The sequence below is a fragment of the Eumetopias jubatus genome, unplaced genomic scaffold, assembly GCF_037043125.1.
Source record: "Eumetopias jubatus isolate StellerSeaLion01/CBP00866 unplaced genomic scaffold, mEumJub1_p1.0 scaffold_13, whole genome shotgun sequence".
NCBI lineage: Eukaryota > Metazoa > Chordata > Mammalia > Carnivora > Otariidae > Eumetopias > Eumetopias jubatus.
Window position 1 is genome coordinate 93,358,990 of NW_028274819.1, and position 16,341 is coordinate 93,375,330.

Consider the following 16,341-nt stretch of genomic DNA (forward strand, 5'->3'; position numbering starts at 1 on the left):
GGTCTCCGTTCCACTATGGCAGGAAAGCGCTTGGAGCCAAGGGACCAGGATTGGCATCAAGGTTTAAATAGAGGCTGAAGGCTGTGCTTGGTATTACATCAGTGTGAAGATCACCTTTAGGAAACCCCAGACTAGACCCCAAGGTAAACCTTAGGGCCGGAGCTGGAGCCAGGGGTTATGGCTAGAGGGTCAAGGGCAGAGAGTTTCTCTCTGCTGGTCTCCTGCCCGTTCTCCGAGGCTCGCAGGGCCAGGCAGGAAGCATGGGCTTCCTCAAAGCTGCTTCCCTCCTGGGGCAGAGGCTCCGTCACAAACAACCACCACCACCCCTCCCCGCCCCTCCTTCCCCCTGCTGCGAGCTCCAGAGCCGCAGGACAAAGTGCTTGCGGCGAGGCTAGAGGCCCGAGAGCAGCCATGGGCTCTGGAGGAGCGGGCCTCCTTGGGGCCCCGGGGCCCCTGTCTCTCCTGCTTCTGCTTGTCACGGGTGAGTGTGGCCGTCCCCTCTCCTAGACCCTGCTCCCTCGATCCAAGGCCTTCCCTTTGGCAGCAGGGGTGCCAGAGATGGTGATGACGATGGTGGTGATGATGATGTATGTGTGAGACAGAGAGGTTAGAACACAGGGGCCCTTACTTCTCTTACAGCTTTTTAATTGCCCCCCCCCCCCGTCCTCACACAGTAGATTATTGTCTCTCCTGCAAACTGCTCAAGAGGCGGTGACATGGCACCCCTCCCGGCTAGCTTGTTATTGGAAGCTATCTTCAGACAAGAGAAGGCAGAAGAGATGTTCAGGGATTTGGGGGGTCCTGTTGGTAGTCACACTGGGCTCCGCCCCCCCTTTCCCTTCCAGGAGGCACGGCCCAGGACTCCCCACCCCAGATCCTAGTCCACCCCCAGGACCAGCTGCTCCAGGGCCCAGGCCCCGCCAAAATGAGCTGCCGAGCCTCGGGCCAGCCGCCTCCCACCATCCGCTGGCTGCTGAACGGGCAGCCCCTGAGCATGGTGCCCCCAGACATCCACCACCTCCTACCTGATGGAACACTCCTGCTGCTGCGGCCCCCTGCCCGGGGACATGGCCAGGACGAGCAGGCCCTGTCCACAGACCTGGGTGTCTACACCTGCGAGGCCAGCAACCGGCTGGGCACAGCCATCAGCAGAGCGGCTCGGCTGTCTGCGGCTGGTAAAGCCTGGGAGGGGAGGCCCAGGGTGGGGCACACCTGGGGCCCGATGCCTGAGGTGAGGATATCTGGGGGGCCATCTGTGAGGGAAGGCCTGGCCTGGGAGAACTGAGGGCTGGGGCTCTGAGGAGTGAACACAAGGCAGTGAAAAGGTGGGTAAAGCTGAATGGGGCGCGTGCAGCAGGAGGCACCGAGCGAGGCAGGGCCTCTGTGGAGGGGAGCACTGGACGATCCTCCCTGCTGACCCTCCATCGTGCCCGCAGACCTTCGGGAGGATTTCCAGACCCAGCCTCAGGATACAGTGGCCACAGTGGGCGAGCCGGTGGTTCTGGAGTGTGGGCCGCCCAGGGGCCACCCAGAGCCCACAGTCTCCTGGTGGAAGGATGGCAAACCCCTGGCCCTACAGCCAGGACGGCACACGGTGAGTGTAGCCCCCCTTCCCGTGCTTTCTCTGGTTCTGAGGGGAATGGGGCACACCCGGAGGGAGTGACCCGCCCCCCCCCCCCCGGCCCCATGTCCCCTGCAGAATTTGAGGAAGGGAAGGCAGAGAGGCCTAAGTTTCCCTCCCCAGTCAGAGCCCCTCCCCACATGGAGACTTCACGAAGCACTTGGCCTCGACAGGTCTCCAGGGGCTCCCTGCAGATGGCAAGAGCGGAGAAGAGCGATGAGGGGACCTATATGTGTGTGGCCACCAACAGTGCAGGACGACGGGAGAGCCGGGCAGCCAGGGTATCTGTCCAGGGTAAGGCGAGGGTGGTCAGCTCAAGTTAGGGCCTGGTTTGGGCTGGGCTTAGGGTATGTGGGGATCAACGTGGGATCGGGATCAGAGTGATGGGGGACCCCATTTAAAGAGAGGTTCCCCCATCCTAGAGGAGAAATAGGAGTGCTCTAGACTGGGAAATCTGGGAATTGTGGTTGCTCCACGTCTGGGGACTGTTTCACTCCTCAATCTCATCACTCTGGCCTATAGGCCCCAGAACACCCCTATGCTCCCCACAGAGCCCCAGACCTATAAAGAGCCTCTGGAGCTGCTGGCTGTGCACATTCAGCTGGAAAATGTGACCTTGCTGAACCCAGACCCCGCAAAGAGCAGCAGGCCTGAGCCTGCTGTGTGGCTCAGCTGGAAGGTAAGGCCCAGGACCTAGGGGTGGGTGCCAGTCCAGAGCTCAAGGAAGAGCTGGTCCTAAACCCTTGAACCCCCATCCTTCCTCTGGACTCTTTCCCAGGTGAGCGGCCCTGCGGCACCTGCTCAGTCCTACACAGCCCTGTTCAGGGTCCAGACGGCCCCAGGAGGCCCGGGAGCTCCGTGGGCAGAGGCCCTGCTGGCTGGCTGGCAGAGCGCAGAGCTGGGAGGCCTCCTCTGGGGCCAAGACTACGAGTTCAAAGTGAGACCATCCTCTGGCCGGGCTCAAGGCCCTGACAGCAACGTGCTGCTCCTGAGGCTGCCTGAACAAGGTCAGGGACAGATGCCCCCAGGACCCAGCAGTATGCTCTCCGGCACCTTCCTGTCTGTGGGCCCCTGGACTGTCCCACCCCAGTCTGGCGGGGGAGGGGGCCTTAACTCCCAGGCTCCCTTCTGCCATGGCCAGCAAGCAGAGCTGCAAGAAGCTCCTATTCTTATCAGTGTGGTCTGTGACCACATCCCCTTCCCAGCTCCATTTCCTAGGGTCCCCTCCTTCAGCATCCCTTATAGACTCTCTTCCTCCCCTCCAGTGCCCAGTGCCCCTCCCCAGGAGGTGACCTTAAAGCCTGGCAACAGCAGTGTCCTTGTGAGCTGGGTCCCACCACCTGCTGAAAACCACAATGGCATCATCCGTGGCTACCAGGTACCCCTTCCTGGTGGTGCCAGGACATCCCTCTTCCCTGACACCCTGCATACCTTTGCTCTGGGCACTGAGAAACAGCCCCCATGCAGAGAAGCAAGGGGAATCTCGCTGTTGCTGGGCGAGGTTTTGCCAGGCCTTGCCAAGCACTTTCCTACCTGATCTCATTTTTGTCTCACTGTCCATCCTGGGTGATTATCCCTACTTTACAGACATGGAGAGCGAGGCCCAGGTCACAGGTGCAGGAAGCAGAACAGGAACCAAACCGGGCTGTGTCTGACTCCCAGCTTCTAAGATGGTGGCCTCAGAATGGGGTTCTTGGACCAGCCGCACTAGCAGTGCCCGACAACGTGTTAGAAACGCAAATCCCTGGGTCCTTCCCAGGCTTCGTGAATCAGAAACTCAGGGATGGGCTTAGTAACCTGGATTTTTAACAAACCCTCCCAGTGACCCCGAAGCACAGTGAAGGTTGAGAGCCACGGCCTACCGTCTATGTTAGCAGATTGCTTTGGCCCTGCTTCTGCCAGGCTAGAGAGAGGTCTCTCTCACTCTGCAGGGGGAAGGGAATAAGAAGCATGGCTGCCTGGGGTTGAGGGAATGTCCCCAGGGTGGCCACATGCCCAGAGATGAAGGGCTCAGCTGCTGGGGTGGTGCAGGGGGACCATTGCTCACCTCCGCTTGTGCCTCAGGTTTGGAGCCTGGGCAACACCTCACTGCCCCCAGCCAACTGGACTGTGGCGGGTGAGCAGACCCAGCTGGAGATCGCCACCCGAAAGCCAGGTTCCTACTGCGTGCAAGTGGCTGCCATTACTGGTGCTGGGCCTGGGCCCCCCAGTAGCCCCGTCTGCCTCCTTTTAGGTGAGGGCAGTGCCCACCAGCCCACCCACACCCCGTGAGCCCCCCTTCCCACCTTCCTCTCTCCCTACTCACATCTCACCCCTCCGGTTCATCGTCTGCCCCACTCTCACCGCCCCGCCCCACCCTGCCCACTGAGCACAAATCCCCATACAGAGCGGACCATGGAGCGAGCCACCCAAGAACTCAGTGATGGTCCCTGGACCCTGGAGCAGCTGAGGGCCACCTTGAAGCGGCCAGAAGTGATTGCTGGTGGGGGTGTTTTGCTCTGGCTTCTGCTGTTAGGCACCGCCGTGTGTGTCCACCGCCGGCGCCGAGCAGGGGTGCACCTGGGCCCAGGTGAGAGACACAGTGGACTCCCGGGCGGTCGAGGGCAGAACAATACAGGGGTTTAGATCTCGGGCCCGGTGCTGGACACTCGGGATTTAGCCTTCCTTTTGCCCTCGTCCAGGTCTGTACAGATACACCAGTGAGGACGCCATCTTAAAGCACAGGTGAGAGATGAGAGGGGAGGGGCTTGAGGTGAGGCAGGGGCCGAGGGGCCAAGGGACAGTGGAGCCAGGACGGAGAATTGGATGGAATATTCTCTCTCCTGCTGCCACGCACTTTGGGATCCTACTACCCAAATCTCTCCTGAGCTCCAAGAGAGAATTAATTTCTCTTTCATTTATGTTCCTATAACCCCATTGGACAGTTGAGTAAACTGAGACTCATGACTTAAGTGTCTTTGCCCAAGGCCACACTGCTAATAGCTGGTGTGTCACACGGTTAATGGGTGCGCTTGTCACCCACCTCTCACTAATACTTCCTAGACTCTCCTGCTGACTGGTTCTGCGAGGTGGGGGTAACTAGCATGGAAAGACCAGTCTAACTTCCAATTTTCTCTGTACACCCAGTGTCTACCTAGGGGTGCCTTTGCATTCAGGAAATCACCTACCTATCGCGAGATCCCTCCTTCACCAGTAATCACCCACAGTTCCAGCAGAGGGCACTCTGCCCCTACAGTCTCGATTCTCCCTCCTCGTTCTCAATATCAGGGGCAGGGGGCAGGTACACCTGCTCCAAGGGTCTTTGGCTGCCAAAGCAAGTCTGTGGTTATGAGACATGATGCTAAGAAAGAAAACATCCTTTTTTTCTTATTGGCTGAGTTTTACACTAAATAACCATTTCAGCTCTGCCCACCTTCTCCTGCTCTTTATCTCATTGGATTTCCTCTGAAGGGCTTCACATTCCAAGTCTGCATCTTTCAACAAGTTTATCAAGCACCTACTCTGTGCCAGACACAACCAGCCCTGGGGCTACCGTTTTGCTGTCAGTGTCTCAGCCCAGAGCAAGGTTCTAAGCTGGTTGGGGCCATATTCCTGCATTATTCTGTGCTCACTGGCCTTTCTTTTCCAGCGACTTCCTGGGCTTTGTCTGCTCTTCCTTGAACCTTCTCTGGATCTCCTGGGACTTTATCCCTTGTCTTTGAGGGGGATTCATTCTCTTTTTTTTAAGACATTTATTTATTTGAGAAAGGGGGGGGATGGGGGAGGGGGAGAGGGAGAGGGAGAAAGAGTCTTAAGCGGACTCCACACTGAGTGCAGAGCTTCATGCGGGGCTCAATCTCAGAACCCTGAGATCAGGACCTGAGCCGAAACCAAGAGTCAGATGCCTAACCAACTGTGCCACCCAGGCGCCCCAGAGGGATTCCATTCTGATGGTTCTGTGTTCATTCATTTCTTTAGCACAGGCTCCACACCACCAGGAACTCTGCGTCCAGGCAGAGACAGCCATGTTAGCATCTGAATGCAATCCAGTGTTAGAAGTGCAGAAACGTGGGGGTGCCTGGGTGGCTCAGTTGGTTAAGCAGCCAATTCTTAATTTCAGTTCAGGTCATGGTCTCAGGGGTCCTGGGATCTAGCTCTGCACTCAGCAGGGAGTCTGCTTGAGGATACTCTCTCTTTCTCCCTCTCCCTCTGCCCCTCCCCCTGCTCACTCGCATGCTCTCTCTCTCTCTCTCTCAAATAAATAAATAAATCTTAAAAAAAAAAGTGGGGCGCCTGGGTGGCTCAGTTGTTGGGCGTCTGCCTTCGGCTCAGGTCATGGTCCCAGGGTCCTGGGATCGAGCCCCGCATCGGGCTCCCTGCTCCGCGGGAAGCCTGCTTCTCCCTCTCCCACTCCCGCTGCTTGTGTTCCCTCTCTCGCTGTGTCTCTCTCTCTCTTTGTCAAATAAATAAAATCTTTAAAATAAAAAAGTGCAGAAACATGCACAAGATTCGTGGAAAGGGGAGTAGGATGGGGAAATATGGGAGGAAGATTCCACAATCACCCTGACAAAAGAAGGGGAAGGGGAAGGGGAAAGGAGCAGCAAAAACTAGCCTGCTATGTTCATAGGGAAACATCAGCCATTTGGGCTGGCTGGGACACAGGCGCAAGATGGGTCAGACTGAAGGACAAGGTTAGGGGGCTGGAAGCCAGACCGACAAGGGCCCTGTTAGCCATGCTAGGCAACTGGGCTCTATCCTGGTAAATGGGGAGCCACTGAAGGTTTTAGGCAGAGAATTGCTTTGGTCTGATCCCTATTCTTGCCAGATTACTCAGGCAGCCAGCAGGGCACCCAGTTCAAAGGGAACCAGACTGGACGTAGAGAAGGCAACATCCACGTAGCAGACTCCAGCCCTGCCAGCTGAATGATCTCACATTTCCTCATTTCCACTCACAACATCAGCCTTACATGGAAGGCTTATTTTTTGTAGCCCTTTTACAGATAAAGAACCGGGGCTCCAAGAGGCTGGTAGACCTCGCTGCCCAGGGCTGCACAGCTAGGCTGCGGCAGATGGGGATTTTCACAGCGGGTTCGTCTGCCCCCGGATCTGTGTCCTCTTTGTCTCCGCACATAGCTGTCTCTCTTCAACGCCTCCCGGTTCTGGGCCCCTTGGACTCGCCCGGGTCCCAGGATAAGAAAAGACCACTGAGTTTGGGGCACCAGGTCGGAGATCTTCAGGAGTCTGTGAAGGGCTAGCCAGCAGCGAGAATAAAGCTGCTACCACCCCGTCTGCGACCCTCTGAGCTGGAGGTCTTGGCCAATTATGTTCTCGCTTCACCCCACTTCTCCTACCCCGTCCCCACCCTCCATCGCCCCAGGATGGATCATAGCGACTCCCCTTGGCTGGCAGACACTTGGCGCTCCACGTCGGGCTCCCGGGACCTGAGCAGCAGCAGCAGCCTCAGCAGCAGGCTAGGCGTGGACCCCCGGGACGCCAGGGACTGTCGTCGCTCCTGTGAGCATGCGCAGTGGGGCCGCGGGGGCCAACGCGGGGGGGAGGGGATCACCCCCTCGCCAGGGCTGGAGATGGGGGTTGCGCGGTGGGATGCACTGGCCGTAATTCTTCCTGTCGTCCTACCGCAGTGATCTCCTGGGATCCCCGAAGCCCGGGTGTGCCCCTGCTTCCCGATACCAGCACTTTTTATGGTTCTCTCATCGCTGAGCTGCCTTCTGGCCCCCCAGCCCGGCCAAGCCCCAAGACCCCAGCTGTCAGGCGTCTCCCACCCCAGCTGGCCCGGCTTTCCAGCCCCTGGCCCAGTCCAGACAGCCTCTGCAGCCGCCGGGGCCTCGCTTCTCCGCGCTTGCCTCTGGCCCCTGCAGAGGCTTGGAAGGCCAAAAAGAAGCAGGGTAAGGAATGGGGAGGAGAGACAGCCTAGAGCGGGTGGCAGGAGGGAACAGGAGTGGGAACGTGGTGGGAACGTGACCCGGGGGCCTCGCAGCCGGATGGGGGCTCTGTCCCAGCCATGGCAGACACAGGGTCTCCCCACTATCACCAGAGCCCTCAGCCAGGAGTGTGCTGAACTCTGCTTTTCTTTACGCTGTGCTGTTTCCACTTGGCCACACCAGTCGTGGGCCGACTTCTGCACGCATTTGAATTTGGCAGACATTTCCTAAGCACCACTGTAAGCCAGCTGTGGGGACACAAGAGACAGCTCTTGCCATCCAAGGGCTCAGAGTCTGAGGAGAGCGGCTGACCAGCATATAAGTAACGTTAGAAACTGAAAGCATGTGACCAGTGCTAGCCTGGAGCCTCGTCTCCTTGTGCCCTGGGCCCGGGGCCTCCCCATGCACTCACTCCCTACTCACTTCCCAGACAAGAATGAGTCATTCCTTTCTGCCCAGATTTCTCTCTTGACTTCTGCTTCCCAGAGAGAAAAAAATCAGAGTGTCTGTTTCTTTAGCAACTACTATATTTTAGGTGCCTTACGTATTTGTTATTTCATTTAAAATTACCCCCAGCCTATTGGCTAGGTATTATTTCTCTAGTTTTGCAGATGGGGAAAGAGGATCAGAAATGAGTAACTTGTTCAAAACACCACAAGTCAGTAAGCTAAACTCAGATTTGAAGCCAGAATGGTCTGCTTCCAAAGGCCACCCTCGGGGAGCTCCCTTGGGAGATTCTATTCTACCACTGACTAGTTTCTCTTCTTTCTGAACATTGGCCTGCACTCCACCTGCTGTCTTCATGAGCCTTCTGTGCTGATTAGTAAGCCTTACAAATGTCCTAGAGCCAATTCCTTTTTTTTTTTTTTTAGTGGATATAATCCAACTTTCATGAAGACAGAGATGGATTCAGAGTAATTAAGAGCTTGTCCAATATCCAGAATTTTATGACTCTAATATTAGCAAAGTTGGCATTCTTTCCAGCTTCACCTCAGAATTCTAGCATTAGGAATTGTCAGTGGCAATGAAATAGCAGCTAAAAAGGGGTTGAAAAAGTCCCATTTAAAAACCTGCCTTCCCATGGAGAGCTACACTGACTTGGATATGATGTATAGCCCATCCTAAGACATTAATACTACTGGAGGGGAAATGTAAATAGTTTTCTACAGCCAATTCTTAAGACAGATTCCAATTCTGGGACGCCTGGTGGCTCAGTCGGTTAAGCGTCTGCCTTCGGCTCAGGTCATGATCCCAGGGTCCTGGGATCGAGTTCCGCATCGGGCTCCCTGCTCCGCGGGGAGCCTGCTTCTCCCTCTGCCTCTCCCTCTCTCTCTCTCTCTCTCTCTCTCTCTCTGTCTCTCATGAATAAATAAAATCTTTAAAAAAAAAAAAAGACAGGTTCCAATTCTGAGATGAGGCTTCGGTGTCTCCTCACCTCAGCCCCACTGGCCGACCACAGCAGCTCCCCTACACCGGTGACACTCGATGGCCCACCTCTGGTTCCTGGGTCCCCAGCAGCAGCAAGACCGTGCTGTGGTCTTGTCCAGAGCCATGCAGTTGGATCTACTGCTGTCACTTAGTCCAAAAGACTGAGGATTCTTTGTCTTCTGACACTGACAAACTCTCTCAGTGCCCCCCTATTCCCCTTGACCTGCTCATTCTTTTTTCTTATTATTTGACCTTAGTTGGGGTTTTTCTCCCCACCACAGTTACACTCTCTCATGTTTCATCCATTGTATCAGGCTCTTAGTTCCACTCTGCCAGATACATACATTGAGTATCCTAACGACTTAATGATTTCAAACAAATATATCTTGCCATTCAGGTATGCCCAATGAGATTTGACCTAACCTTGATAACATTTTTATCGTGTAGTTTGCTCAAATAACACTGAAAAGTAAAACCCAAGTAATTGCAAGCATGGTGGGAGGAGCTTTTGTGACTAGAATCCTTTAGAAGAAATAGAACGGGCTGGGACAAAGGTGCCCTTTTCTAGGACTGGCCTTTCGTCTTCCTTGTCCACACCAACTAACCAACACGTGTCCCCTTTTCTGAGCTTACTCAGGAAACCAGAACTAGATGAGACAAAGCCATTGATAACAGAGTTGGAGCACCTGAAGTTGGCCTCCAGGACTCCCTAGGTCACACAACAAATAAAGGAAATAAATTTTAAAAAACAAAGCAGCAATTTTGGTGGAGGAAATCTGGCCGCTGTGTGCGTTTTCATCCCAGTGGCTCAGAAGGTCTGGCCACTGTACATGGATTCCCAGGGCTTAGATAGTCTTGGTGAATGCCGTAGCCTTGATCTCATCCCTGTTCTGAACCTGCCCAGTTTTGGTCTCCAAATCTTTGAGATCAGACCAATTAGACAGCTAAGCCTCGAGCGTCCTGCCTGGTCTCGGATTTCTCAAGGACGGAACGCCTTTCCTAACTGAGCTTCTGATCATGTGACACTAATCTGAAGGCTGCTTCCTTTTTCCTTCACTTGATATTTTACTTTTTCCTGGTCTTGGGGAAATCTCTTCCCTCCATTACCCTCCCAGTTCCCTTCTGGTTTAAACTTAGATCCATTTGGGTTTTGGCCTGACCAAGAAGCATGCTTTGGGTCACTGCACACAGCTGGGTCTGTTCCTGCAGTTACCTCAGCTTCTCCATTGTCAGAGTTCACTCAGAGCCCTGTCTCTTAAGTGGCCTTGTGAGCCAAATGGTAGCCGCCATCTTGTGATTCTTCTCACCTCATGTTGACATCTACATCTCTGATATTATCCATCCATTTGCTCATTCATTCAACAAATATCAAATATCTATGGGCAGCGCATTGCCTCCCTGGGTGAGACCAACACATCTTCCTCTTCTAGAGGTCCTCTTCTCAGCTGACTCGCTCCTGTTACACCCGGTAAGGTGTGGGGTTGTCTTACCCACTCGGCTCAACTTGACAGTCCAACCCTTCTTCCCACGTGAGAGATACTCAGGTTTTTCAGGGCAAGGTGATCCAGAACATTGTAAGATATTTGTAATGTGAGAGATGGAAATTAACAGATTCTCTCCAAGAAAAGAAGGGGTATTTGTCTTCACAGGGCCAAAATTCATGAGAGGAGTAGAAATGCGAGGGTATAGAGATCAGGAAGATGGGAATGTATACAGTAAGGAAACGAAAATTGTCAAAGTCTCTTTTAGGCACCAGGAACTTCCCAATCTGTGTTTATAAATAAATTAAGATTGGCAAAACTATCATTTGACTGGGTATTCCCAAATGAAACCAAAGCTCAGAAAAGTTAATGAATTTACCTGAGGTCACACAGCAGCTACGTAACTGAGCTGGGCTGTGAATGCTGGTCTTTTGACTCTGAGCCTAGTGCTACCTTCCTCCCTTATCATAGCTGCCTGGATGAAGGTGAGGATGGGGAGGATGGAGGGAGGTTCTTCCCTCTTTTCTCTGGGTTCAGGGACTCTAAAGCCTAACTGAAAGACCGGCTGAAGATACAGCCTGTGGTTGGAGACTGCAAGGCCCACCCTGGCTTGCCCCCCCACCCACTGACTCTTGCCTTTGCAGAGCTGCAGCAAGCTAACAGCTCCCCACCCCTCCGGGCCAGCCACCCTCTGGAGCTCTGGGCCTGGGAGTTGGGGAATAGAGGCTCCAAGAACCTTTCCCAAAGCCCAGGTGAGAGAAGGCCCGAAAAGGGAAGTGAGGGGGTGAGGCAGGGTGGCTGCTTTTGCCCCTGAGGAGGCTGGGTGGGTGGGGTGTGGGGACAGGAAGCTGGGGCTGGGGGGGGCAGGTGTGGGGGGCTGATGGGGGTTCTGCCGGTCTCACCCCCAGGTTATTGTTCCCCAGGAGCTGTGCCCCAGGCTCTGGTTGCCTGGAGGGCCCTGGGACCACAGCTCCTCAGCTCCTCCAATGAGCTGGCTTCGCGCCCTCTCCCCCCAGCACCCCTCCCTTCTCGTGGAGCCCCTGCTCAGAGTCAGCAGACCCAGTAAGAGGGCATGGGGTCAGGAAGCAGGGCTGCGAGACTAGAGGTGTGAGGGGTGTGTGCTGAGCTTGGGCAGGGGCTGGGGGACTAGGGGTGTGAGGGGTGTTTGCTGAGCTTGGGCAGGGGCTGGGGGACTAGGGGTGTGAGGGGTGTGTGCTGAGCTTGGGCAACGGCGGGGGGACTAGGGGTGTGAGGGGTGTGTGCTGAGCTTGGGCAACGGCGGGGGGACTAGGGGTGTGAGGGGTGTGTGCTGAGCTTGGGCAGCGGCTGGGGGACTAGGGGTGTGAGGGGTGTGTGCTGAGCTTGGGCAGCGGCTGGGGGACTAGGGGTGTGAGGGGTGTGTGCTGAGCTTGGGCAGCGGCTGGGGGAGGGTGGACAGGGGCTGCACTAACCACCCTGTCATCACTCTCTTACCCCAATCAGGCACTCTGCGGAGCCCCGAGCGCCCCCCTCCCTCCCACAGCCAGCTGGCCCCCTCCCCATCCTGATCGCCTCCAGCCCCCAGGCCTCTTCCCTCTCTGGTCCCAGCCCCGAGTCCAGTCGTCTGTCCAGCTCCTCACTGTCATCCCTGGGGGAGGATCAGGACAGTGTGCTGACTCCCGAGGAGGTGGCCCTGTGCCTGGAGCTTAGTGAAGGTGAAGAGACCCCCAGGTGAGTTGCCTGAGGGATGACCGAAGGACTACAGATAAGCACGGACAAGAGTAGCTTATCTCCGCCCTTCCTCCCGGGAATGTTTCTGCGGCCAGCCTACCCACCTCAACCTTAGTCCTGTCTCCCATTTTGTCTCTCTTCTAGGAATAGTGTCTCTCCTATGCCAAGGGCTCCTTCACCCCCTGTCACCTACGGCTACATCAGCATCCCGACAGCCTCAGAGCTAGCAGACGTGGGCAGGGCTGGAGGAGGGGTGGGGTCCGAAGTGAGGGGCTTGCTGTGCCCACCCCGGCCCTGCCCCACCCCTACCCCCAGCGAGGGCTCCTTGGCCAACGGCTGGGGCTCTGCCTCTGAGGACAACGTCCCCAGTGCCAGAGCCAGCCTCGTCAGCTCCTCTGACGGCTCCTTCCTCGCCGACGCCCACTTCGCCCGGGCCCTGGCCATGGCCGTGGACAGCTTTGGCTTTGGTCTGGAGCCCAGGGAGGCGGACTGCGTCTTCACGGGTATGTGGGATCACCTGCCTCACGTCTCACCTCCACCCCTTGGAATAGACACAGCTCCTGGAAGAACCCCTCCCTGCCTTTTCCCCAACCAAGAGGCAAGGCTTCCTAACCATTGTCTTTGTGGTAATCCTTAAAAGAGCTAGCTTTTATTGAATGAGTGCTCTGTCCCTGGCCCTATATATACATTCAATATTAACAACTCTGTGAGGAATATTCTTTATCTTTCTTTTCCAAATGAGGAAACTGTAAATCAAACAGGTTTTTTCACTTGCCCAAGGTCACCCACAAGAACAAGGACAAAATGTTCAAGTCTAAAGCCCAGAGGCAGCCAACTGTAGGCCCCTTGCCCTCCCTCTAGATTGCTCCTCTTAACCCAGACACTGGTTTCTAGGAAAGATTGCTCCCCACTTCTTCTATTTACTCCAACTCACTGTTTTAGATTCTCCTCACTAGGGGAAGGTCTGTTTTCTCTCTTACCTCCTGCTATGCTTACAAGCCTTCCCGTTGCCCTGTCTGTGGCTGGGGTGAGAAGAAGCTGGGCTCACCCCTCCACCTGTCGAGCAGAGTGGGACCATTGTGTCCCTGTCAACAGACAGTAGCTCGGGGCTCCCTGTGCCCCTTCCTTTTCTTTTTTAAGATTTTATTTATTTATTTGATGAGAGAGAGAGAGAGAGAGCACAAGCAGGGGGAGCGGCAGGCAGAGGGAGAAGCAGGCTCCCCGCTGAGCAGGGAGCCCGATGCGGGGCTCGATCCCAGGACCCCGGGATCATGACCTGAGCCGAAGGCAGACGCTTAACGGACTGAGCCACCCAGGCGCCCCCACTTCCTCATATACTCTGTCAGAACCCCTCTCCCCATCTTATGAACCCTAACTCTACCCTTTGCCTCCAAGAAAAACAACCAGGCTTGTAAAGGGGAAAGCAAGGATTATCCAGGGCAGAAGTGCCCATAACGGAGAGAGAAGGATGCCCAGGGAGGGGGTGTGGTGAAGGGTGAGAGTATGGATAGAAGCCCAGAGCTGGGCTGGGAGGAAACAGCTCAAGCTATTCTCTCAAAAGAAACCAATGGACTCATTCCAATGGCTGCCAGAATTGATGGGCTGAGTTGGGGCTAGGTTATCTTCCAGGTTGGGTGAGTGCCTGAAGCAGGCTCTAAGCATTCTGCCCTAAACTGGTCCCTCAGAGTGAAGGTCAGCCCTCTACAAATAACTCTACCCTCCCTGACAGAGGCTTCCTCACCTCCCTCCCCCCGGGATGACCTCTTCCTGACCTCCGCCCTCTCCCTACCCCTGTGGGAGTGGAGGTCGGACTGGCTGGAGGACATGGAGGACCACCACAGCCAGCGGCTGGGAAGGGGGCTGCCTCCCTGGCCCCCCGACTCTCGGATCTCTTCCCGAAGAAGTCAGCTCGACCGTCCTGAGCCCAAGGCTGGCAGTAAGTGTCTGTCTTCTGAGCTGACACGGTGACCTTTGCTGAGGGGTTCCGGGGAGGAGCCAGGAGGAGCCCTGGGGTTGGGCAGGAGAGGGGGAGCAGCGGGGTAACTCCACTCTCCTTCGACTTCCCCTGCAGACTCCTCATGAGCTGTGCCCGAGACTGCCAAGAAGAGAATCAAACCACCCCCCTGTGGAGTGTCAGTCTTGGCCTGCACTTCTCTGCAGCTGGGGGACCACCTTGCCCGGTCTCCCGGAGAGCTCTCGTCCTTCCGGGATTGTGAAAACAGATGAAAGCACAACAAAATAAGCACAAAGCAGACCTGGAGCCCTCAGGGAGCAAAAAACCATCCTGGCCTGACTCCTCGCCCTTGCTTTCTCCTCCTTCCATCCATCCCACAGCCAAGTCTTCTGGCCTGAGAAGCAGCCTTATCTCCCAATCTCCCCACCCACTTGGATCACGGGAAGTGGGGGAGCCAGAGGTCTTTCCAGAGGACAGCAGCAGCTTGTGGGACAGGCGGTAAGGGAAGGAGCTTTACAGAGCCACCCCTCTCGGGAGGGGACCATTCATTCCCACAGGGGCGGGCTCACCTCTCCCCAGCCACACCCGGGAGAGGAAGAAAGGAGGACCCACTGACCAGCCCCGAAGCGGTGAGGCCCGACCTTGCTACCAAGGCAGAGGGGTCAGCTTGGATCCAGGGAGGGAGCTGTGAGGGAAGGGAGGTGGGGAAATGGAGGACAAAGCCCCCTCCTCATACTGTGGACTCTATGAGCTTCAGAAATTAATACCATAAAACTGTCATGACTTGAGTGCGGTGAGATCATTCCCCAGAGCACCATTTTGGGGAGGGTACCCGGAGATATGGGAAGAATTCTGAGTTCCAAAGGGCTCAGGCACTCGTTGGCACTCAGGGAGAGTCACTTAGTTCTGTTTTGTGATTGAGGGAAGAATTACACGGGTCCTTCGGATTCTTCTGGTCGGCTGGTCTTCGCAACTTGTCCTAGGAAGACAACTCCTTCTTTCAGCGGTCCCAGCTCCCCCCCCCCGCAAAGACCAGTCCCAGATGCTTAAGACCAGAGGGTTTCTTAAAATAGACGAAGTAGCTTCATTCCCCAAAAGGTAGAACCACCTGTAATGGTTGGCTAGTGAACACCCTTCAGACAAAACAACAGAACAGAGAAATGGAGCCGACTGCCAGGGCCAGAGCCACAGAAAGTTCCAGAAGGGCCCGGTCCTTCTAACGTGGAGGGAAAGGCAGGAGCAAAACACACAAGTTGGGGGCGACAGTGCTCCTGAGCAAGACCAGGGGCCACAGGAGGATGCCTTTAGGGAGGGTCAATTAGGAAGCAGGCCCTGAAAGGGGGTGATGACCCCCCAAACCTAAGCCACTCTACCTAGAGGCCACTCTGAACTCACAGGCCGAGTGAGGCAGGGCCTGGGGGACACGGTGCTGCCTGAACTACCAGTCTGGGCTGGAGTGTCTTCGTCTCAGGATGAGAAATCAGTGCTCCGGATACATATCCGTTCCTCTCTCTTTGCTTTTCCTTTTTTGGATTTTGTTTTACTTTTAGCTTCCTGGTAAAATTCCTTTTGAAAACATTCCAACCCGGTTTGCCAGACCAATGGAGAAAAAGGGATTTGTGCACACTTAGGTCACAGTGGCAGGAGAGGTCAGAGCCTGGGCTTGGGGGTGGGGGTGGGGGCAGTGGCCGTCCCCTGAGAGCCCGGGGCAGTTACTGAGCCTGGGGGTGAAGAAGTCAGAAGGAAACAAAGCTCAGAAAACCATTCGGTGGCATGGGCTGTGGGGGATGGAGCAGTGCGCATTCGGGGCCAAAATTTCAAAAAAATTCTATGCCAGCCAAACCAATCACATCCGGGCCTAGCCCTGGCCAAAAGCTATCCCTGTGCACACACCCTCTGTGAGGGAGTCGGGATCTGAAAACAGCCTGTTTCTCCTTTTTGGCTGGGGTTTCCCCCATCAACCTCATTCCTCGAGTTTTCTTCTGTTTATTTATTTTAAAAAATTGTTTACAGATTTTTAAAACTTATTTTAAAGAGAGAGTGGTGGGGTGGGGGGAAGGGCTGGAGGGGGCAGAGGGAGAGGGAGAGGGACAAGCAGATGCTGTGCTCAGCGCGGAGCCCGATGAGGGGCTCCATCTCACCACCCTAAGATCTTGACCTGAGCCGCAACTCAAGAGTCAGATGCTTAACGGCCTGAGCCACCCAGGCGCCCTGTTTGAGTTTTAA

General features: G+C 55.5%; 1 protein-coding gene across 1 annotated transcript; it reads left to right on the top strand.

The window, feature by feature from the left end:
- Nucleotides 1–375: 375 nt before the first annotated feature.
- Nucleotides 376–14,824, top strand: ROBO4 (roundabout guidance receptor 4). Its single transcript, XM_028125953.2, has 18 exons — nt 376–481; nt 846–1,175; nt 1,437–1,594; nt 1,795–1,915; nt 2,173–2,300; nt 2,400–2,628; nt 2,887–2,999; nt 3,686–3,854; nt 4,008–4,190; nt 4,303–4,345; nt 6,978–7,114; nt 7,243–7,506; nt 11,096–11,203; nt 11,375–11,513; nt 11,934–12,161; nt 12,306–12,664; nt 13,891–14,097; nt 14,233–14,824. Exons 1-18 carry the CDS (start codon nt 412–414, stop codon nt 14,241–14,243), a joined length of 2,997 nt encoding a protein of 998 aa, XP_027981754.2. The 5' UTR covers nt 376–411; the 3' UTR covers nt 14,244–14,824.
- Nucleotides 14,825–16,341: the final 1,517 nt, after the last annotated feature.